Raw genomic sequence first — 22445 nt, 5'->3', positions numbered from 1 at the left:
CTGGGTAAATTCAAAGAAAAAGTGGAGTTTTGAGGAAGCATGGGAAAGCCTAAATGTAACGTCTGAATGTATCTCCCCTGCTCATATGTAGCAGCATGCAGCTATCTGCAAAGTTGAAGCAGTGAGCTCTAAATTCTTAAAGTGGAGTGATTTGGTCCTGCTTCCTTTTAGGTGCAGTATACTTAACAGTCAAACCCAGCAACTTGACCATAAACCTGTGCTGACGCAGAGCTATAAAACTTTAGCTTTCCAGTTTTAAGCTTAAGTTTCAGTTGCAGTAACAACCTTGTTTCCCCCCCCCCCACACTCAGCTGCCAGGTAGTTTTGAGCTGTGCACAGGGCAGGCTGTGTTTTGCAGGTGTGTTTTGTCTGGTGCCTGTCTGGTACAGTGTGGTGCAGCCACCCAGCTGTGCACAAAAGGAGATAAAAGGTGTCTAGTCCTGCAACGTAAGCCAGTGACAGAGCACTAAACAGAGCTGACATCCTCAGTGTGGTGCCCAGCCACCAGCTTGTCCGGTGTTCCACATCCTTTCTAACAAGCTGCTATTTTCATCTGCTGTGTTTTTGAGATGAACGTTTTTATTTTTCAGTTTGATTTGTATGCTGAGTATTAGATAACGCTGTTCATTGCCAACCTTTGCAGCAGATCAGTCATGTCAGGCCCCGGTCTGTCATGCCCAGGGAGCAGATGGACGCTTATGTTTTAAAACAGAGTTGCTCTGTTCCTCAGGTGTTTGGTGAAGGAGTCGATTCAGTAAAGAAGTCTCTCGAAGGAATCTTTGACGATACGGTCCCGGACGGCAAGGTAATAAACATCAGCTCTCCTGCTGCCTCCCTCCCATTCACAGCTTAAATGCAGCATTGGCTTTGGGACACAAGGAGACACAAAGCCCCTGGGAGAGGAGCAGAGAGCACCCTCTGCATGCTGCAGGGCTCGTGGCTACTCCGCGATTGCTCTGAGCCGATTGCTTGTCATCAAAACTGTTTGCAATGCATGGTATCCTGAGCGCAGAGGAGGTGCCAGACCCAGAAGGGTATCAGCACTGCACACCAGGGAGGTGCCTGCCCACAGGAGGAGCAGTCATCGCTGGGTCTGGGAAATGGCTCATTGTGGTGGTGGCCACATGGGGTTTTCATAATTTAGGGTTACTGCAGCTATGAAGCACAGGGTTTCTCTGTTTTGTTTTCACGTGCTTCTGCAAGCTTTTGCATTTGCACAAACAATTACAACAGCTTTCTTTTTCTCCAGAGAAAGCCAGCTATAAAACGGCATTAAGACAGTGCTAAGGGGCACATTCTTCATGTAGTGAATATGGATTTAGCTGCGTGAGCCCACTTGAAGCAAATGGGAATTTTGCAGCCCCATCACTTCTTGGAGATTTATAGCTTATAGTCTAACTTGGATGTACAATAGGCAGGAAATTCAAAATAAGTGCTAAGATTTGCTACTTTGCCATTTCTGGATGTAGGAAATGTAGCACATCGGCTTTATTGGCCTTGGATTGGTTTACTGGGAGATGAAGTGCATTCAAGTTTTAATTTTAGAACTCTTTGTATCACTCTCATTTTTTTTGTTGCATTCCTAGCATTCTCAATAGCCATAGGGTGAAATCCCAAGATACACACATTGCACCAGTTTAGCTGTGTGGGTGGCTTGGGGAGGCACGCTTTACCTTGCTCAGGTAGAACTGCAAAGTTTTCCAGTCCAGGCAAGCCCTCAGTCTAGGTTTATGAATAAAATGTCTTTACTATAAGAGGGCTTTTCTATACAGCATGTAATGTTTCTTACACAGTGAAGAAGATCTTATTTGTCTCCTCTAATCATAATGGATTTTGTCTGCTTAGAGGGAAAAAGAAGTGGCACTGAGCAGCGTCCATCAGCACAATCCTGACTGTGATATCTGGGTTCATGAGTACTTTACACCATCTTGGTTCTGCCTGCCGAACAACCAGCCTGCTCTGACAGTCATCCGCCCGGGGGACACCACTCGAGATGTGCTGGAGATGATTTGCAAGGTAAAGGCTGCCACTGTGCCCTGGAGTGGGGCAAATGTCTGCAGCTATGAGCCCTTTCATTCCAGCCCTTTCAGTTGAACCTCGTAGTGGTTTTCTCGTATGCCAATGCTCAGACTGCACTGTCTGAGTGATCAGCTGTATGTTAGATGAAAAATGTGAATTACACTGAATTGTGCAGGAAAATCATGCTAAGGAAACTGTAAGAGAAGGTCTTACTGTTGGAATTAAGCTTGTCATGAGAAGGTGGATCGATGTTTACCTTTTCCACGCTGGCCCCTGTGCATGAGTCTCTGAAGTGCATTCACACCCTCTGATGCCTCTCACTTGCCCACCCACCTGCTATCCCTCCACTGGAGGCCAAGCTGTGTGCAGGACCCTTCTCTCTCCCTTGCCCTTGTTCCCCAGCCTGCTTCCTTTCACTGCATCCAGTCTCCAAGCTTTCCCATCACCTGTTCCCTCCACTGCCAGATGGAAGATCCCACCCATTCTCACGTGTCAGGTTGCCCTGTTTCCAGGTGCCGTTCCTCCTTCCTTCCCACTGCCACTTACTCCCTTCTGACTGGCGTGGGAGAGAAAACAGCAGTGCCAGGAGTAGGAACCAGTGTTTGCTGCCTGCATTGCGGAGGCAAACTTGCCTCATGTGGGTGGTGGGAGGGAAGGGAGAGGAAAGCTTTCATCTGCAGAAAAACCACCTGGATGTCTTTGCCAGATGAAATATCGGAGCCATTTGGGCATTAGAAACAGTTGCATCTCAGCAGAGAAGTTTAAAGCTTTGACAAATTAAATACAAGCTTTCAGTTCTGGCATCCACATAATGTATGTTTTCCACTAACCAGCTGACTGCAATCTAGACCCAACTCATGTCACGTGCTGCTTTGAAAAACGAGTCCTCTTTTGTACAACAACAGCAGCAAAAGAAAAGAAAACATTTATTGCTATCAGGAGCTTCACTTCGGGGACTTTCAGAACATGTTGCATGTGCTTCCAAAGAGGGATGGTGAGAGAGAGGCGTTTGTTTGGAATAATGATACAGCGTGCTCATCTCTCTGCCAGGTGCACTGTTAAAGGTGGCTACAGCTTGTGAAAGCTCCTCATTGTATTTGGGAAAAAATGACATTTTTGGGGAGAGACATAATAGGGAAGCTGGATGACACATTATTAGTAATGATTTATTTTTAGGACTTTTATTTTCCTTTCGGTAAGAGTGATTAACTCAGTGGACCACATTCTTAGCTGGAGTAAACTGGTGTAGCTCCGTTGGTTTCAGTGTTGTCCTGCTGAGGATGTGGTTTCTCACTGTGTTTTTTATTCTGGTGGGTGGTGGTGTATAAGGAAATGGGGAGGTGGGTGAGTGTTTGTTTTTGTGCTGAACTGTTTCTTCTCTGTTTCTTTCCTTTCTGTCAGAGTTTTCAGCCTGGAAAACACTGATGGATGCCTTCTTTTCTATCACGTTTAATAATCAATCTCTTTCTTCTGTCTCTTGCATTCAGCTCATTTTTTCCCTTTTAATATCTGATCCACATCATTTCACATCAGTTTGCCATCTGCCATCTGAGAACCAGTCAAGTTCTGGTATAGTAAACATTTCAAGATCTACATTTCATATAAGCCTCTTCATGTTTGTAGATGCGATTAAGTCTATCTGTGCTATTAAACTGAGCTTGATTATTCTATCGGAGGACATTAAGTGCACTCAAGTCATTGTAGAAAATGTGTTCTTATACTTACATTGCTGCTTGTTATTATACAGCGAGTTAGGTTTTGGATGCTGCTTTGTGACACTTTTATGATTCAAGATTGGTGGGAGTTGAGTCTAAAGCACATTTTAAAGTGGTTTCTCAAAGATTTCTCCTAAGATTTAACTAATAGCATCGCTTGGAAGGCAGGAAATGTCAGTATATATGCATTAAATTGTTTCGTATGGATAATAGCTATTGGTGTGAGCGTGTATATATGCATTACTAAAATTTGCGTAATGGTAGGTCTTAAAATTGAGTAGAAACACACATGGTACATATGGATGTAGGCAGAAGCAGTATGGAGAGAATAACACCAAAAATTGAGCATAGAAGACTACATGGCGTTCAGTCTTTTGACGGAAGTAGATAAAAAAGTGAGATGCCAAAAACCTTCTATTTTCTCACTATTTATCTTTCTGAAAGGGACAAGAAGCAGATTTTCCCTAGGTCTTTGAATCTGTGCTCAAATTCTCTGAGGACTGAATTAAGTCTGATGCTCTGTGGGCTTGCTTTGATTTTGAGCTGGTGTTTTCCAGCCAAAAAGACTTGGGCCACACAAGTGCGAAGCTGGAGTAATACGGTGGCCTCACCAGCATGTTTCCATGATGCTGTAACTTCAGTGCTAATTCAGTCTCTCACACCAAGCTGAAAAAATACACCCTTTCTTGGATGTCCTGGTCTTTCTCTAAGGCAGAAGACAAACTCAGCTGTCTTGGACGTGTCTCGGGTCAGACTGAGTGGTTCTCTGGAAGTGCTGTCCACTCTTTCAGTAGAGGGGTGCCAAAATGGGTGACTAGTTCAGGTTGGGTGCTGACCCACTGCACCACCCAGAGCTTTTTGAGTTGTTTCCCACCCTAGACCGTAAGTTCTTCTTCAAGAGCACATCAGTTAACCTGTCAGGTTGGGCTTTAAATTGGGTTAGCTGCTTAATTTAGTCCAGATATAGCCAGAGTTATTAGGAGAGAAATGAATAAACCAAGATGCTTATTTGCTCTGCTAAAGATGTTTTGGGTGGTCTCGAAAGGATATTAATAATACTAAAGCTGCACTGTTTCTGCTCCCACCTCCCCGCATATGGATGCAGCTAGGCCAGCAACAGAAAAAAAGTGGGTTAAGAGCATGGCTTTCAGGGCAGACTGCCTTTTTCCACTTCAAGACGATCTTTCCTTTCGCTTCAGTAGACAATTGTGCCTCTGTCTGAAAGAGTTTAACTAATGTAAAATTCTGATGTACACAAGGCATTGCTGCAGTATATGTATTTTAATTAACTAAATGTTATGGCTCATGTGCTGCACCACCACAGCCTTAATGGTGATGACTTGCACTTCCTGACGCCGGGGGGGATTGCACTGCAGTGGATTGCATGGCATCCACCACAGCCAATGGTGTTTCTTGGACAAAGTGAATGCCTCAAAATGTTTTATCCAGCGGCCTCTTTGGGCAGTGCCTTTCTCCGGAATGGCTCAGAGCCTTACTGCGACATTTGTCGTCTTGTGTTGGCTCCCTCCTGCTCTCTCAAATGGCCTGCATAACCTTCTTGCAAGCAAATCTCCCTTCAGAGACCAATGGGTGTGAGTTCAGAGGTACCATCAACTCTTCCAGTGCCTGTATCAAAGTCAGCAGCAGCCCTTTCACGGACTGCTGGGAATAGAAGACCAGGCTACCCACTTGCAATGAAGGCTCCTCTGTTGAGGTGGTATCAGGGCAGGGGTTGAGCAGCATTGTGAGGCAGGAAGATGTGAGTGCAGCCTGCGGCCTTTCTGCTCCCAAGCGCCTCGAGGCCCTGGGCTGGGTCCATCCCTCTGCAGCAGGTTGTGATTCCCGCTGACCTTCTGACGAGCCCTTGGGCACACCGAGGAGTGTCATAGAATCATAGAATCATAGAATCGCTAAGGTTGGAAAAGACCCACAGGATCATCCAATCCAACCATTCGCCCTTCACCAATGGTTCCCGGTAAACCATGTCCCTCAACACAACATCCAAACGCTCTTTAAACACCACCAGGGTCAGTGACTCCACTACTTCTCTGGGCAGCCCATTCCAGTGCCTGACCACCCTTTCAGAGAAGTAGTATTTCCTAACGTCCAGCCTGAACCTTCCCTGGCACAGCTTGAAGCCATTCCCTCTAGTCCTATCACTAGTCACACAAGAGAAGAGTCACTTCAGATGTTCGCTGCAATGGGAAGGTGGTTGGAGTTGGAAGTAACAAAAATACACAGCATTGCCTAGGGGGCTCTTGCCAAGCCCTGGGCTTTTTCAAATCACATGTAATTACACAGCCTCAATCTGACCAACCTGGCATTTGCTCTGGTGACTCTCACTTGGCCATACCTGAAGCTGTATGAAATGCAGAAGACATGCGAGATCTTAAGCACAGGAGACCACAGAAGATGCAGTTTAGTGGCAGGAGCAGACTCTTAGGTTGCCTTGTTAGATGGTTGGACTAGGTGATTTTAGTGGACTTTTCCAGCCTTAATGAGTCTGGTTATGATTCTGGTTAATTTTTCTGCTAGTGTGGTTTTTTCATGTAGCACTTTTTCCCCATTAACCACTTCAAATGACTCAAGCAAGCATTTCACAGGCTTCCAGTGAACCTTATCACAGGCTTTTTGCTCCTCTTTTCATTTGTGCTATCTAGGTTTTTATGTCTCCTCTCTGTTTTTATTTAATTTGTGTGCATGGTGCTCTCCAGTTTGTGTCTAGGGGTAGCACACTAATCGGACCAGAAACTAATCTAGGACTCCTACATGTCATTTCTGGACAGCTACAACCAATTCTGCTTCCCTTGAGTTTCTGAAGTGTTTGTATGGATGTGCATATAGGAGGAAAACTAGGAAAAAAACTAGGAAAAATGGTTAGTAAACAATGAGCAAAGCTTGTAAAATGTGTATCAAAACAGGAAAAAAGGGAGAGAATGTGAGGCTGTCCTGTATTCAGTTCTTGTTATTTTGTCTTTTGATTGATTTCAGGTTGCTTATTTAATTCAGGAGGTATTTGCAACAGAGTTTACTCCATTTCAGATATTTAGTTTCATGTAAGGATAATGCATTGTTTGAATTGGACATATCTGAATGCAGCAATGCAGCAACAGATCAGACTTTTATTTTTGTGTTTGTCCCTATTTTGTTTCATTGACTAATCCAGACCTTCAAAAACATTCCCTGGTCTCTGAATACTTGTGGAAGGGTTTGCAAGATCAAGGAGCAATCTTCTCCACAGGTCATTTGGTGTGCATTACTCATAATCAGTACTCTGTCATCAATCAGTTGAATCTCGGTGTATCATCATCTTGGCTTGAGATGGTTAAGTGAGCCTTTAAAAAACAGTAGTCTGACACATAACCAGCAGGAAACAATGACATTCTTCCATACATTTTCAGATGAGCCACTGTTTTTTGTGCAACCTAGGAAATTTTGGTAAGGCTTATTTATAAAAGCTTATAATACTGGGATTTCTAAAGTGACAGTGAGGTGAATTTACCTCCTGTATTTCTGAATCGCTTCTGGGTGTTTCACTAGCTTTAGTCAACAGTTTATGAGCTTTGAAAGTAACTTCTGAATGACATTCTTTGTGTTTGTCTTCATTCTAGATGTGTTTTGATTACACACTGCATTAACCTCTGCTTAAATTGAACTTATTAATCGTGCTGAGAAAAGGTCATTAACATCTCCCAGACCAAATGCCATATCCTCAGCTAATTATGACTAATTCATTAGAATGGTGTGACCTGTTTCCACTAGGATGCAGTCCAGTATAGAACTTTCAGCTTCTTTCACCCTTTTTAAGCCAACCTATCCTGTGTTGTTTTGAATTTAGAGCATGCATGTATATATATATATATACATATATATATATATGTATAAAATCTTGCTTGCAATTTACTGCACCATACCTACTTGCTAAATTATGAAGGTGCTATAAAAAACACCAATCAACCAAAAAAATCCACAGAAAAGACTTTCCTGTCACATTATTCTCTCTTAGCAGAACATTTGTTTTCCTTCCTGCAACTTTAAATGCACTTTGTATACATAGGTATGCTCCAAATCCTTGCTTTCCTAGTTTTTGCTTATTTCTGCAATAGCATGGGATGGAGCAGAACTGCAAAACAGCAGGATTGAAGAGGCTGGTCAGAGTTGTAGCACTGCCCTTAAACTCTTACTTCTGGGGAAGAGGAGAAGGTTCAGATTCTTGTTCAAGTTAGGAGAACATGGGTCTCTTATGACAGATGGTGCCGGGGCACTTTTTTCTCTCTGTGAACGTCATGCGATTTTCTGATTAGAGATAATGGGAGCCGTTGCTCTTGTCTTACAGAGCCTCTTCTCCATTTCTTGCAGACACACCAGCTGGATCTCTCTGCTCACTACCTGCGTCTTAAGTTCCTGATTGAAAACCAGATGCAGTTTTATGTACCAAAGCAAGAGGAGGATATCTACGAACTGGTAATGCTACCTACTAAAGCAAAATTAGATGACACTGTGTAGAACGCTGTTAATTAGTGTTCATTTGGTATTTGTAATATGCAGGTATGCTTTTTAACTTGCAATTATGGAGCTGTGCAGGCCATTGCAATTGGCCTGCGGTAAGGTAATCCCTCCAAACATCTCATCTTGAGGAGAGAGCTGGTGTTCCACTTACGTTTGTGCACTTACGGCTCTGTGTGGAAGAGAGAAGAAACAGCCACTGGTAATGGGGTGAAGGTCATGGTGGTGTGCATTAAAGCTTAATTTCTCTCAAGGCTGCCTTTTCCTCTTGTTTGTATTTTCCTTGTTTGTTTTAAAGGCGTACTGTTAAAACCTCGATGCTTCTTGTTCAGGTCACTTTGATTTTTTTAAGGGAGAGAGCGAGCGTGCAAGTTGTTTTTCGTTGCTGTCGCTTTTGGTGGCTTTCTCATTTTTGAATGGGAAAGTAAATGTTGAGGTTAAAAAGCTGTGTGAGAATATACATTCCTAATTGCTTCATTTGGAAGTCTTCCTATGGTGAATCTCAAAAGCAGACTTCAAAGGAATTTTGAAATCAGAGATTAAAAAAACAGACCAAACAGAATTCGTGTCATGCTTTGGCTCTGTGATTTTACGCGTGCATGCTGTAAAGCTTTTCAAAGTCCTTTTTATTGGTGGCTGTTTTATTTATAAAAAGTAAAACTTTGCCACTTATGGATGCTTTTGTTCATTTACTAAAGAACTTCTACGGTTTGCCATTATCACAGTTAAAAAAAAATTACTGAGAAAGTACTAAGAGTGGGAAGTAAAACGTAGCTGTGAAAGATTAAGACACACAGGAGACAGATTTTGGCTTTCATTGCATGGAAGGGCCTTGACTTTTTTATGTGAAGGGGATATAGGATTGACACAGTCATCAGTTATTGTTTATTCTGAGGAGAACTGAAATTAAACCAAAACTCTATGGTCAGTAGCACTGTGCGTGTGCTGCAAGATTACAGTACAGATAGGATCGTGCCTAATGTAGTACTGTTAAAGCAGTGTGCATTTGTGTGTGTGCTTGTGTGTGCCTGTGTGCTTGTTTCATGAGCAAATGTGAGTTACTTTTATTCAGGTGTTAAATGAGATGGTTCTCCTGCAATGTGATAAAAGTAATGTCTCTATTTCTGTGGTCGCCCAAGTAGTGTTTATAACAGGCTAGTGCTGATGTCATCTTGCCAGAGCTACCTTCCCTCTACTAAAATGCTTTTAAAATACATTACTGTGGGAAAGGTGATTTCTTAGGATGATAATCCTTTCTCTTGAAGAATCTAACAGATGATTTAAGTAAGAAGCTGAGATTAAACAACCGTATTCCATTCCTTTCCAAAACATTTATGGTGATGCTTTGTGTTCCGACACAGCCTTTCGAAAATTCACGTGCTTGGTTTATTATGTGTTATAAGAGTTACTAAGGGCTAAGGGACAGCTATTTAGCATTAGGTGCTACACCAGGCAGTTTAAGCACCTTTTATTGTAAATGAAGTGTTGGAATGCTTGGGCTGGAAGTTGACGTGCCAGACTCCTTGCTCTGGGTAGGATATTGATGGCACTTTCAGATGGAAGAAGGAGACTGGAGGCCCCTCTGAAAATCCCACTGGTAGGATGGGGTGAGGCTGGAGGCACTGGGAAGGGATGCTGTGACAGGACCAAAAGCGTCAGAGGAAAGAATGCAAGCAGGTGAAGGGCTTGAGGAAATGAAGGTAATGATAAATATCCCCAAACTGCCATGAGAAGCGCCAGGGGCAGCAAAGGGATCGAAGTAGATGGAGGGGGCATCACTGCCCTTGAATGCTAAATTCTCCTTGGGATGGCTGCAGAGTTCAGACAGTTTTTGTTCTGAAAGCAGTGCAATTTTCACTTGTTTTTTGCCTTCTCCTCTTTTTAAAATGTTTACTGAAATCTGGTTGAGATTTTGTGAATGTCATTTGACTCACGTTCAAGTGCTGAATAACATGTTCCTATCTTTGAAAGCTGCATTTTAAAAGTGCTGCTAGCATGGCATCCTCATTGAATTTTACATTTATCTTGCTGTACACAGCCACTTAAATGGGTATTCATCTGTTCCATTATGCCTAATATTTGCATTAAACAGATGAGTAAGTGTTGGTAGAAGCAGGGGAGAAACCCATCCTAATGAGTTACTGTACTTTTTTAAGGGGATGGATTAAATGCTTCAGTCCAAACACTAATGTCACTTAATTTCAAAGCGTCCCTTAATTATTGTGGTTGCTTTTTGACAGCCTTAACCGCATCGGCGGAATTAATACTTACCCGTGAGCTCTCATTCTTCTGAGGGTATGATTTTTTCCAAAGGTGGTTTTTCCAGAGGTGGAAGGATGGCTCGTTACTGAAGTTCTAGCTCGTGCTATGGAAAAAACAGCTTCAAACCTGTGCACTGACCACGGCTTTCGGTCTGGCTTTGGGGAGGTTAGGGCTGACTCCCAGAGATGTCAGTTCAGAGAGACCAACTGTCTGAAGAAATGCCATTTCCCTACCTGGGTTGTTGTGACAGGCCCCAGTACCACCCCATTTGTTAGGAGCTGAGCAGCGGGGCTGGGACACAAGAGTAAGTAGCGCGGAGTGAAAGATTTAAAAGCAGAATTCGTGTTACTGACAGCGTAAGCAGAGTACGGGGCTGCAGATGGGGGACTGCTCAGCTCCTGAAAGGCAGAGCGAATTGCTTGGATGCTGCCCAGAGGTGTGAATTGGCGCTGCTCTCCCAGGAAGGATGTTAATGATGATTTCAGAGGCTCGGGTAGAAATAAACATTAATGTGTGAAAGGTGAGAAAGGAGCTGCATTTAAAATCTGATCATCTTCAAACAATTGAGAGATGTTTTTAAGAAGGAAAATTCCTACTTAGAATTTTAGTGCTATAAAATAATCAAATTCCCGCGATGTCTTAATGTAAATAATATATATGCTTAACATTAAATGATAACTTCCCATTAAATACAGAAGGAGGAATGGCAGTTCTTTTTCTCGTGCACTCAAAATGGTATTGGTGGAGTGAAAGAGGTGTATTATTACTTTTATGTTAGCAGTAGCAAAGTGCTACTTATTCCTCTTCAGTTTCTAACAGTCAAGCATAGCAACAAAACTAATGGTTTGTACATGTGGGGAAAGACTAACTGATACGTAATGACCACGGTCTGCTTCTCCCTCCTCCTGAGAAAGAAGTCTGTTCAGTATGATTGCAGTTAATGTGTTCTCCCACAGTAACTTGTTTGTGTGTATCTTTTTTTCCGCTCAGCTCTACAAAGAAATAGAAATCTGTCAGAAAATTACGCAGCATATTCAGATAGAGAAGTCTGATACGTCCTCTGATATTTATGGTAAGTTGCTCTCCTTTTGTTTTTATCTTCCTACCAAGTCAGTTTTAGTGTGTGTACTTGTCACTGACTGACACACCTGAGAGGCCTGTTGTGCAAAATAAGGAGAGCACATCTGATTCCCGTGCCATCTACAGAAAGCTCGCTCCCCTTGAGGCAGGGTTGTTCTACGTGTAACACACTGAACACGTTTCTTTGCTGGTGCTCAAGCTGTAGGGTATGGAGCTTTTTGATGAGGGCTACGGTGGTATTTGGAACGAATGTTTTCTTGTTTTTGTAGTTTCTCAAAGGAAAGGCCGTCTCCCAGTGCCCCTGGCTATGCAGGGACAGAGCCAGGAGCATTGCTGTGGGTGGGAGCCCTCTCCAACTCTATGGCTGGGCAGCTGGCAGCTGGTAGGAGAGGCTCTCTGGCCCCTTTCCCTGGCTGCTGTAGGTCTACGACATGGGTCCCCACCTTGCCCTGTTGTTCCCAGGCTGGGAGAGCCTGGCCTCGGTGCACAGCAGGTTCTCCGGGAGCCCCTGTGAACTCCTGGAGCTGGAATCCAACATCTCATATAGATCTGGATGGGAGTGGAAGAAGTCCTCCCTGTGTAATTTCGGCAAAATTCCCAGTCTTTATGTGGGGGCGGTCATATTATCTCTTCAGTACATGAAGTTGCAGACCTCCAGCCTGGCAAGTTTGCCCTTTGCTCTTGCAATTACAGTTCTGTAGTGTTTTTAAACATTATTTCAGCAACCTACCCTGTGGGAAGTCAATCTGCATCTTTTTACTGTTTATCTAAATATTGTGTTTTAATGACCAGAATAATTCCAAATCCCTGAACTGCTTATTGTACAGCTGCAGGCCTTCTGAATATTGAGCTCTGCTACAAAGCAATGGTGCTGACTGTGGTTTGAATACTGACGGCCCGAGAAAGAAATATGAACTAGCACAGCAATGGCCCTAGGTTCAATAATTGCACTGTGGCTGAAAGCACTGCAAGAACTAGGGGTATTGTGGCATTTCCCGTTTCTCTTTTCCTCTTTTCCTCTCTTTTCCTCTTTTTTTCCCTTTTCCTCTTCTTTTCTCTTCTTTTCTCTTCTTTTCTCTTCTTTTCTCTTCTTTTCTCTTCTTTTCTCTTCTTTTCTCTTCTTTTCTCTTCTCTTCTCTTCTCTTCTCTTCTCTTCTCTTCTCTTCTCTTCTCTTCTCTTCTCTTCTCTTCTCTTCTCTTCTCTTCTCTTCTCTTCTCTTCTCTTCTCTTCTCTTCTCTTCTCTTCTCTTCTCTTCTCTTCTCTTCTCTTCTCTTCTCTTCTCTTCTCTTCTCTTCTCTTCTCTTCTCTTCTCTTCTCTTCTTTCTCTTCTCCTCTTCCTTTTTCCCTTTTCCCTTTTTCCCTTTTCCTTTCTCCTTTCTCCTTTCTCCTTTCTCCTTTCTCCTTTCTCCCTTCTCCTTTTTCCTTTTTGTTTTTCCTTTTTCCTTTCCTTTTTCTCTCTTTCTCTCCCTTTTCCCTTTTCCCTTTTCTTTTTGTCTTTGCCTTTTTGTCTTTTTCCTTTCTGTGATAGATGGGAAAGACACTGAAATGCACTGTCATGTCCCGTGAAAGGGAATCAGCTGCATGAGACACAGGATGTATCTGGTCAGCAGCTCTGACCCTGCAGAGCGCAAATGCTCAATGCACCCAAAAAAAAAGCTGACTTTGCTCTCATTGAAAGCAAATGACAAACTTGCTTTGACTTTAGATGGTTGCAGGATTTCTGTAGTCTGCATGTGTCTCAGAAACAGTACGATATGGTCACTCAGTGACAAGCGTTTACTGAAATACTTGCATTCAGGGAAGCAGAGGAGGGTGAAATAGCTGTGTTGGCCCTGTCTTGGTGCTGGGGTAGGCTGTGCTTCATTCTGCAATCCCTTCCGGTGCTGTATTGTTAAGTACATGGGAGTTTTTAGTCCTTTTAGTCTCTGTATGGAATTAGTGTTGCCTATATACACTTTTACAAACCAGAATGTAAACTAAAAGCACTTTCATGAGCTATGGCAATGCAAAGATCAGAGCTTTATAGTTACAGCATAGATTCTTTTCAACAGGATTGCTTAAGGTTTCTTTCTATTGCTTTTGTTTTGAAATAAGTCTGAGTCAATAACATGGCTGTAATGTCTCCAATCACCTTTGCTTAGGTCCTTCTGTGAGAAGGCGTACATATCATGCTGGCTCTTAGGCAGCCGGGCAACACAAGAAGCTCAGCTGTTCCTAGTATTCCAGCTACATCAACAGTAATGTTTGTAAATCACCTTGAATTTTCAAGATACTTCACGAGCAGCTGTTACTTAATCCTGACAATGTGGACTTAGAGCTGTTATCTCCACTTAACAGATACAGCATCAAAGGTGGGAAGATGAAATGCTTTCACAAAGGGTGCAATTAGACTGGCCAATCCAGCTCACTAGCCTAGCAGAAAGGTAAAATAATAAGTGAACAGCTGTATGCTGGCTTTACAAGCTGTTCACAGCCAGGTGAGAGATCCTGGTGCCAGCAAGGTGGCAGAGCTGCTTCTGCAGGCATTAGCAGGCTCTTGGAGCAGCTTTGCCCTTGTGTCTGAGCAAACCTTGAGTTCAAGTGACATCAAGAGGACAGAGCACAGCATTTCAGGGAAGGCTCGTCTTGGGGGCACTTTGGAGTGTTTCTGATTGCTCATGTGTTTGTAATAAGAGACATTTCTGAAGTATCTGGCCATTGTGTTGGCTTTTGCCTTCATTGCATCTGCCAACTGGTTGGTGTTGCTGTGCTGTCCTGGCATATCCATACTTGCCCCTTTCACTAGTACCAACCTCTTCATACAGGGCTGTGTGGGCAGAAATCAGGGAGCATTCCCACTAAGAACCCACTGCTTCCAGCCTGTGTGTGCATCAGGAGCATCCCTATACTAATCCTTTTTTAGCGACTGTCTGTCCCAGGGGGTGGGTTTTTTCTGTGGAAGCAGGTTTGTTCTGGTCCTGTGTTGTTTTGGCGTGACTGTGTGCACCCTTCAATGCTGACTTTTGTTTTCCTGTCATCAAAACTTTTCAGTGAAGAAAAGGCTCTGTCAGGGTCACCACTCATCTCTTAACACCTGTGTTTCAGGGTCCATGCACAGTTTGATAATAATCTTTTTGGCAGTGATGCCAGCTTATGCAATCACTGTCACTTCCACCCACTCCTGCCTTTCCTCCCCTGCAGTGCTAATACACGTGTTTGTGTGGAGCACCTGGAAAGTCAATCCAGACAAAAGCTGCACATTTGTACCATGTCTCTATACAAACTAGACATACATACATATCCAAGCATATATGTGTGTATTCTCTGCTCTGCTTTGCTGCATGGCTGCAAAAGCTCTGTCAGCAGCACTGCAGAGGGACAGGAGTCCAAACTGTTTACCAGATCCAGCCACTGTATCTGTTGCCACTGTGTCAACAGAGCTCTGTTTATCCATTCCTGGAGTATGGTCACACACCCTGTCTGCGGAGGGGTTAAGTAGACTTGTGAGACCGTCATTCTGAGGCTGCTGGTTGTCCATCTCTTATCTCTTAAAGCTGATGACAGCATGTGTAATGGCTCCTTACATACATTCTGCCAGTAATTATTGCTCTGGCTGAATTAAAATGCAACTACATAAGCTCATAGCCCTGGCAGATTGGATGAGGAAGCTGCTCATGGAAAAGAGAGGAGCTTGAGACAGGCTGGGTATCATCTCCCAATTAGCTACAACAAGAACGTGAGATGCATTTCAGCTTTAACTGTACGGTAGTGGAGTGAAGGCAGTACAGCAAAGCAGCATTTCACTTGCAAAATGGTGATTGTTTTAATAGCCGATCATTTGTGCTGACTCAAACAGCAGTCTTGGGTACGCACCACCATGCTTGTGGTTTAGGTTTTCCAGGTAGGCTTTGCAGTGATGACAGTCAATGGCTACTATTTTTTTTTACATCTACTCTTTTGTTTAGTTAAGAGTTTCTCTCTGCCAAAGCTAGCGTGTTGAGTGAGCTTCACAAAGTTTGTTTTATTCAGGCTGAGGAACTCAGTAAGCCACAAAGGGCCATATGCTGCTAGCTTCCAGGCTGACACATTCTTCCCCCTCCTTTTCTTTTTAAATGATTTATAGAAAAAATGACTTCTCGTCCATAACCATCAGCTTGAAGGGAGTCCTAAAGTCAGAATGGGCTCCCAGCACATCTGCTTCCTCTTGTCTGGTGGCTCCATGTCAAACAAGCACCTCCCCCCCTAGAGATTTGCAAATGTTTTTCTAGTTGGAAGAAGATAGAGCAAATGGTTGCCTGTACCCATTTAGGGAGCAATGAAGTTTCAGAAAGGCAAATGTTCAGCTTTAGATAACTCAACAGTAAATAAGCAAGACCTGTTTAACTAAACACATTGTGTTTACTTTACACGTTATTATCTTACACAACGTCAAACACAAATGGCAAGAAGATCACCAAAACCAAATGTAACAGTACCGTTTGCACTGTTAAAATCAAGACTTTGTCAGTACTTCCATTATAAGGTTGTTCTGTGGGTCTCCAGTGCAGCTATAAAATGTACGCTAAAACTTGGCAAGTAACACAGATTGTGCCAGGAGAAACTGAGAAAAGAATGGGGGAGAGGGAAAGGCAACATTTCTACAAACTTCAAAAAGCAGAAGTTGACTCCAGCAGGCATTGCTGTGCATCGTATGAGTTAAGGGTGGCATGTCAGCCATAACCGTCGGCTTCCTGGCTTTTGTTGGTTTGGCTCACAAACCACAGCTCTGCACAGGTTTTGTCTGCAAACAGCAAACTTTGAGAAGGGAACTTGAAGTGTGTTCCAACATTTTGCAGCTGTGGTATACTTAAATAAAACTGTAAATGATTTATGTATAAGCTTAGAAATTCGCTTTTTTCTTAAAGATGCCTTTTCAGTTTTCGGCATTTGTAAAGGTTTAAGGAAAGGAAGAAAGGAAAAGTTTGTGACTACTGTATCAGGAACGGGCATAGCACTGCCTTCCCTGTAGTGCATGTTGTTGTGAGGAAATGCTGGAGTTGCTTGGTGCTTTCTAACCACGTGATTGGGTATCTCCCTAGGTTTCTCTCTGTCCTCTGTGGAAGAAGAAGGGATTCGTCGTCTGTATGTGAATGGTGTCAAAGAGACAGGCCTAGCTTTCAAGAAAGGTAAAAGACATTTTTAGTTTACATTTGCTGTTGTTTGTTTAATCCTGGTGTAGACCGTGAGATGGTTGGGATGGGAATTCTACAAACACACCAAACTCAGGATCCCAGTACAAAAGAGATGGTGCTCTTTGTCAAGAACTTGAGGTACCAGGTGCTCCTTGTTCTGCCTTTGGGATCAGCTGTGCTGTATAGTCACCCTCTTTTAATATTGAGTTACTATATATGTAGGAGGGTTCTCTGCTGCTGAAAGAAGACCAGGGGCCCTCTTAAGTCAGTCACTGCAAAATAAACAGTTACAGTAGAAGCTATTCTGTTACCTCTGTGGCTGGGGCTGTTGCCTATATTTTTGTGCCCAGCCTTTTCAGAAAGCGTAGAAGCAACAGAAACCTGCAGACAGAAGTAGGCTGTCAGGCTCATCCCAGCACAGAGCAGGAACCATAGAACAGCCTGAGTTGGAAGGGACCTTTAAAGGCCATCTGGTCCAACCCTCCTGCAAAGAACAGGGACACCTACAGCTCCATCAGGTGCTCAGAGCCCCGTCCAGCCTGACCTTGAGTGTCTCCATGGACAGGGCATCCACCACCTTTCTGGACAGCCTGTACCAGTGCCTCACCACCGTAGTTCCACCATAACTTACCCAAGCTGAAGTCAACCCTGACACCACCACGCCCTTGCTGCTTTTTCCTGTTCATTGCTCTCTCCATTGTGTTGGCAGTGCTGATCCTACAGTCACAGGAGGGGTTTGTAGGGTAGACAGGCAAATTTTAAAGAGTGATACAGGGAACAAGAAGAGTAGGAAGACACTCACCTCATCATAGCCCATTAGCACACTGAGTCCTCAAAAACACCTTCAGAGTTTTCTTCCAGAGTGGTTTTATGGTAGTTCAGAGCTTACTCAACTGGTTGCAGTTGCTCAAAGCAATGGGAGCTGTTCTCCCCCACACTGGAGCTGACTGCTTCAGAAACATTTGACATTGGTTTTCTGACCCACTAGCAAATGTATTTGGCTTGCATCACAGTGAAGCAAGTGGCAGAGGGGAAAGACTGAAGCTGAGAGAGACCAGGGGGAGCTGTTTTGGCTGCACGGAGCCTGGAGTTTTGCTCAGTTGTAACCTCTAACTTCACCTGAAGAAAACCACCCGGGGGGTTCTGGAGGCTTCTGCTTGTCAGTGAAGCTTGAGAAGGCCATTTTTCTCTGTCCTGTCCCCTCCTCAGCCCCACACAGCGGGTGGTAATTCCGTGTTGGATGGGATGGAGATTCTGCCAACAGCCCTGAACAAGAGCTTGAGGTCAGCTCTCTGCCAGCCTGCACTAGGGAAGTAAACCTCTGTGGGCTTCCTGTGGAGAACAAAGAGGAAATGAGGAGGAGGCTGGGGGTACAGCAACAGGGCTTTCTTGTTTTGCCTTCGGGAAATGTTTGAATGGCGATTTAAATGAATACGCGGATACACACTGCCTCCTGTGGGGCTGAAGTGCTAAAACATGCTTTCAGTGATACATTGCTTTTCGTAATAGATATAAAAAGCCACTTTTGTATTGACAGTATTTGGCAGGATATTACGAGAAGATACTCACAGTTAGCAGAGAGGAAAACTTTCTCTTCCTCCCATTATTTACATTTATGCTTGCATTTGACTGCACTTCCCATAATAAATTTAACAAGAAGAGGTACAGTATTTCCTTTCCAATCTTTTTTCCAAATGGAAAACTCTTAAATTTTATTTTCTCCTAATTCTTTTTACGGTTATTTTTCCTGTTGGTATGCACGAGCTGGGCCATTTCTTGAATTTGAGATACTTGACTGTACGGAGCTACACGTCGTGCTTCATCCCAAATGATTCAGAGCAAGAATTATAAGGAGTAAATGAAGCCCCAGATGTGATGTTTATGGTTACAGGCATATTAATGCGCTACTATTATGAGATAGCATCACTAAGTAGAATAAATGAAATAATGCAAAATGCTTGACTTGCTTTGTTTTGTCCTCATTTCAAATACGATTTTACGGTCCATTTACTTTGAAGCTATTTTATCTATTTCATCTTATTCTTTCTGAAAGTGTGCTCTGTGCTACAGTTTCTGGGCACAATTACACGCATTTAAGAAGGATCTCAATTTTCCTACAGAAGGCTGAAGCCCTTTAGCCTCCTCCCTTCCACCATGTTTCTTTCTCAAATGAAGATAAGGTAATCATTCCAGGAGGATGGTTGCAACTTGCAGCTCAGGCTCATCGAGTTGGACTCTCACTGTGGCTTAAGGGTGGACGTGGAACCTGCAAGGGCAGGTCAGGTAGCATAGGTCACCTACAAGGAGCAGCTCTTTTGACCGGGTAAATTCCAGCTTTCCACCCCATAAATACAAGGATGGTGACTGGGATACCACAGCAGTCCCTTTGGTGGCCATTGCAGAGTACACTTTTCCATCTTCTCCAGGGCAGATGCCTGCAGGGGACTGCTGCCGTCACCCTCAGTGATGAGTGCAGTCCTGATGACTGACCTAAAGGCTTACTGACCCTGGAGGTTATTTGGGTTTAAACCCTGGCCCAGCCCACTGTTGTCATTTTTGGGCAGGCAAAGGGGAATGTCAGGTCTCCTGCTGGACCCCAGAGGACTGTGAGTTGTCTGTCACATTTCTACATCACCCTGAGGCCAGTGGGAGTCAGCTGCTTCTTCTGCAGATCCCTTTTTCCCTTGGGCGCTGGGGCTATAAATAGCTCCTGAAATTAGATTGAAAAGAACATGGCTAACTTACCAAATGCTAAAATTTGCCTTTGTAGAAGATCTATATGTTGAGATGTTATTCAAACAGGGACAGAGAGGAGGCTGTCTGAAGTCCTACCCAGGTTGAGTGCAAAATGTTACCTTTCCTCTTAGGTGCATCAGTAGGCGACCACTTTGTATAAAAGCATGTGCTTGTACAGAAAATTAAAAGCAAAAATCAACCCTGTCCAGCAGCACAGCTGGCATAGCAGCTCTGGGAGGTTAGCTGAACTGCTCATTGAGAGCCCCAGCTCCCCAGAGCAGAGGGATGGACTCAGCTCACATCACTTCACCTGGCCCAGTCCTGCCTCTGTCCTTAAGCGTGCACCTATGTATGAGGAATATGTTTAGTACAATGGCTTTGATGCACGGCAGCTGTCCCCTTGTAGAGTGACATGAAGAAAGACAGAATATGTTCCTTTTGGTACCTTGTGAGGAACTCCATGGGCATTACATGCTTATGGATACTGGAATACCAGCCGAACAACAGATCTGTGTAAAGTCCATCCAATTTCAATATCATTTGCAGTCATATACATTTATTTAATGTCTAGACGTAGCACTGTCTGGCACTTTATAAAGACTGAGCTGAGCTCCTTGATGTCTGTGAGTAGTGTCACTGTGCAAGTCTTACCTGTTCCTTTCTATGTTTCAGGCCTGAAAGCTGGTGATGAAATTGTGGAGATTAACAAGAAAGCTGCTGAAGATCTGGACTCAGCTTTGCTGAAAGACGTCCTCATTCAGCCTTCACTGTGTCTTACTGTGCGTACCTATCCTGAGATAGAGGAAGGGCAAAAATTAACGCAGCCACCACCACGTCGCTTGGAAAACCCATCTGACTTGAGTGACAGCACACTGGTGTTTTCTGGGAGCAACCAAGGTATTGGATTCAATGTAGGAATTACCAGGAGGGGGATTGATGTTTCCACTATGCTGTTGCAGTCCCATTGATCGCTGTCTGTAACTTCTGTGATGAAAGTGAGAAGAATTACAGTCTGAGTGCACTGGGTAGATAGTAAATGAGATCTGGAAGCTGTAAGGTATAATCTGCATTAGCAATGAAGGATGTCTGTGTACACAGTTAGACTGTGAAAGATGTCATCCCTGCATGTGTGTCCCATCACCTACCTGTGCATCCAGCATGTCACACGCCTACCTGACTGCTCACTTCCTTCTGGGCTGCACAGGAGGTATCTTTACCTCTGGATTTTGCCCTCAGGTATATGCGTAGCAGGGAAGGAAGAGGGAATAAGCATTAATCCTCTCTGGGATCAGCCGTGAGCCCCATGTGTTTGATGAGACATATGAATAACTCACAGGGACAGTTCAAAACCCCTCAAGGTAGAGCTGGGTGTTAGAGCCAAATGTACCTACCTGGTCCCACAGCACTTTGGGGTGGGAAGGGGCACATCTGCACGTCACTGTGATGCTCAGAGAACTGAGCTGAATGGCAGACAATTAACCTCTAGAAGATGTAAACAGTTTGCTAGTAGTCTGGCTTCCTAAACTAGGTGAGGACAGACAGAGAAGTGGTGGTGGAGAGCAGGACCACGCCTTAGATAGCTACTAGCCACTGCAGGTCTAAGACAGCAGTGCTGAGAATTGCACTGGGACAGCAGGAAAGCTCTTACACTGTATCTCCTCATCCTTGTGTGTTTCTAAATGTCCCGCCTATTTCAAAAGGTAAGAGGATATCATATATACCTGTGTGCTTTAAGTTTTTTTGGAATAATTTAAAAATCAGGAGAAATGTGTGAAATGGCCCAAACCAAGTAGTTTTCGGGTAACCCAGTCTATTCAGAACTGAGGCAAATTTTGGCTTCCAGTCAAAAGTAAATGGTTTCTGAATATATCAAAGTATTTAGTATTTTCCCCAGAGTACAGGTTGCATAAACGTCAAAATAATTGTTCTGACATCTGTGAAATGGTTTTGTTTTGGGCGTTTGGAGCAGGAGGGGCTGTTCCTGCGTTTTATTGGGACTCAGGCCAGCCTTCAGCCTTGTGTGTCTCTCTGATAGTTGTAATCACCCAGTACAGGGATCTCTTTGGTGGGTCTGGGTGCATACTTGAGCTGACCCAGAAGCTGTGCGAGTGCAATAGTGTGATGCTGAGCAGGAATAAACAAGCCACGGTGAGAGCTTGTTTGCTTGGACCCAGGACCAAGCTGACTCATCTCTGCCTGCAGAGTATCAGGTGGGTAGAGCCTGCCGCTCATCACTTCTGGGTGCTGCTCTGTTCTGCTGAAACTATTTACTGAAACAGATCTAGCAGAAATGTCCTTGTTCTGATAAACGGAACACATAGTGGTGAAAAATAGACCCCAAGTGTGACTTTGGAGAGGGTGATATTCACAGAGAGTGGAATAGCACAAACAAGAAGGCGGCTTAAGATCAGCTTTTTGCAAATACCTCTAAAGACAGGGATAAAATCAGCCTCATGTAAGATGTGGGATAAATCCCCCGAGGCAGTTAAAATTAAACAATTTCAGAAGGACTGTCTTCCTTTTTAATTTTCACTGAACTTCTTCAAGTTAGGGTTCTGTTCTGAAAAATCACCTCTTAAGCTCACATGTAAGAGTTAGTGGTTGGCCACCAGATGTCCCCATTTCCTACATAACACCACTTCTTTGTGGCCCATCCTTTCTGCCTTTGCCTGTGCTTTTCCAGTGAAACCCCTGCCGACTGCACTTACCCCTTGGAGTTCTCCCCTGGGTGCAAAGAACTGGGAGCTGCTGGGTCTTTCATATTTATGCAACGTGGTGATTTCGGAGCCAGAGGAGTAACACTCAGTAACACAGGGTCTCGATAGCTGATCTCATTAAGCAGCTTCCCTGCCACTCTCAGTGCTCTGTGTCATTTTTTTGAATATTTAGGTCACGGAGGGGTCCATTTTCTTGCTGAGAGTCAGATAGTGTGTGATTTGCCAACTGGCATTTTCATATTGCCCAGTAATAAAGCTG

General features: G+C 43.8%; 1 protein-coding gene across 10 annotated transcripts in view; it reads left to right on the top strand.

Moving 5' to 3' along the window:
- Positions 1-22445, top strand: part of TIAM1 (T-cell lymphoma invasion and metastasis 1) — a 175202-nt gene that overhangs the window by 120009 nt on the left and 32748 nt on the right. For all 10 annotated transcript variants that reach the window (XM_015299682.3, XM_046900829.1, XM_015299661.3 and 7 more), the window contains 6 exons: positions 731-805; positions 1846-2016; positions 8094-8198; positions 11493-11574; positions 16641-16727; positions 20142-20366. In XM_015299682.3, coding sequence (XP_015155168.1) covers positions 731-805; positions 1846-2016; positions 8094-8198; positions 11493-11574; positions 16641-16727; positions 20142-20366 — 745 coding nt within the window. The remainder of the gene's footprint in view (positions 1-730; positions 806-1845; positions 2017-8093; positions 8199-11492; positions 11575-16640; positions 16728-20141; positions 20367-22445) is intronic.

The sequence above is a fragment of the Gallus gallus genome, chromosome 1 (assembly GCF_016699485.2).
Source record: "Gallus gallus isolate bGalGal1 chromosome 1, bGalGal1.mat.broiler.GRCg7b, whole genome shotgun sequence".
NCBI lineage: Eukaryota > Metazoa > Chordata > Aves > Galliformes > Phasianidae > Gallus > Gallus gallus.
Note: the sequence above shows the minus strand (reverse complement) of the source record. Positions and strands in the feature narration are given on the sequence as shown.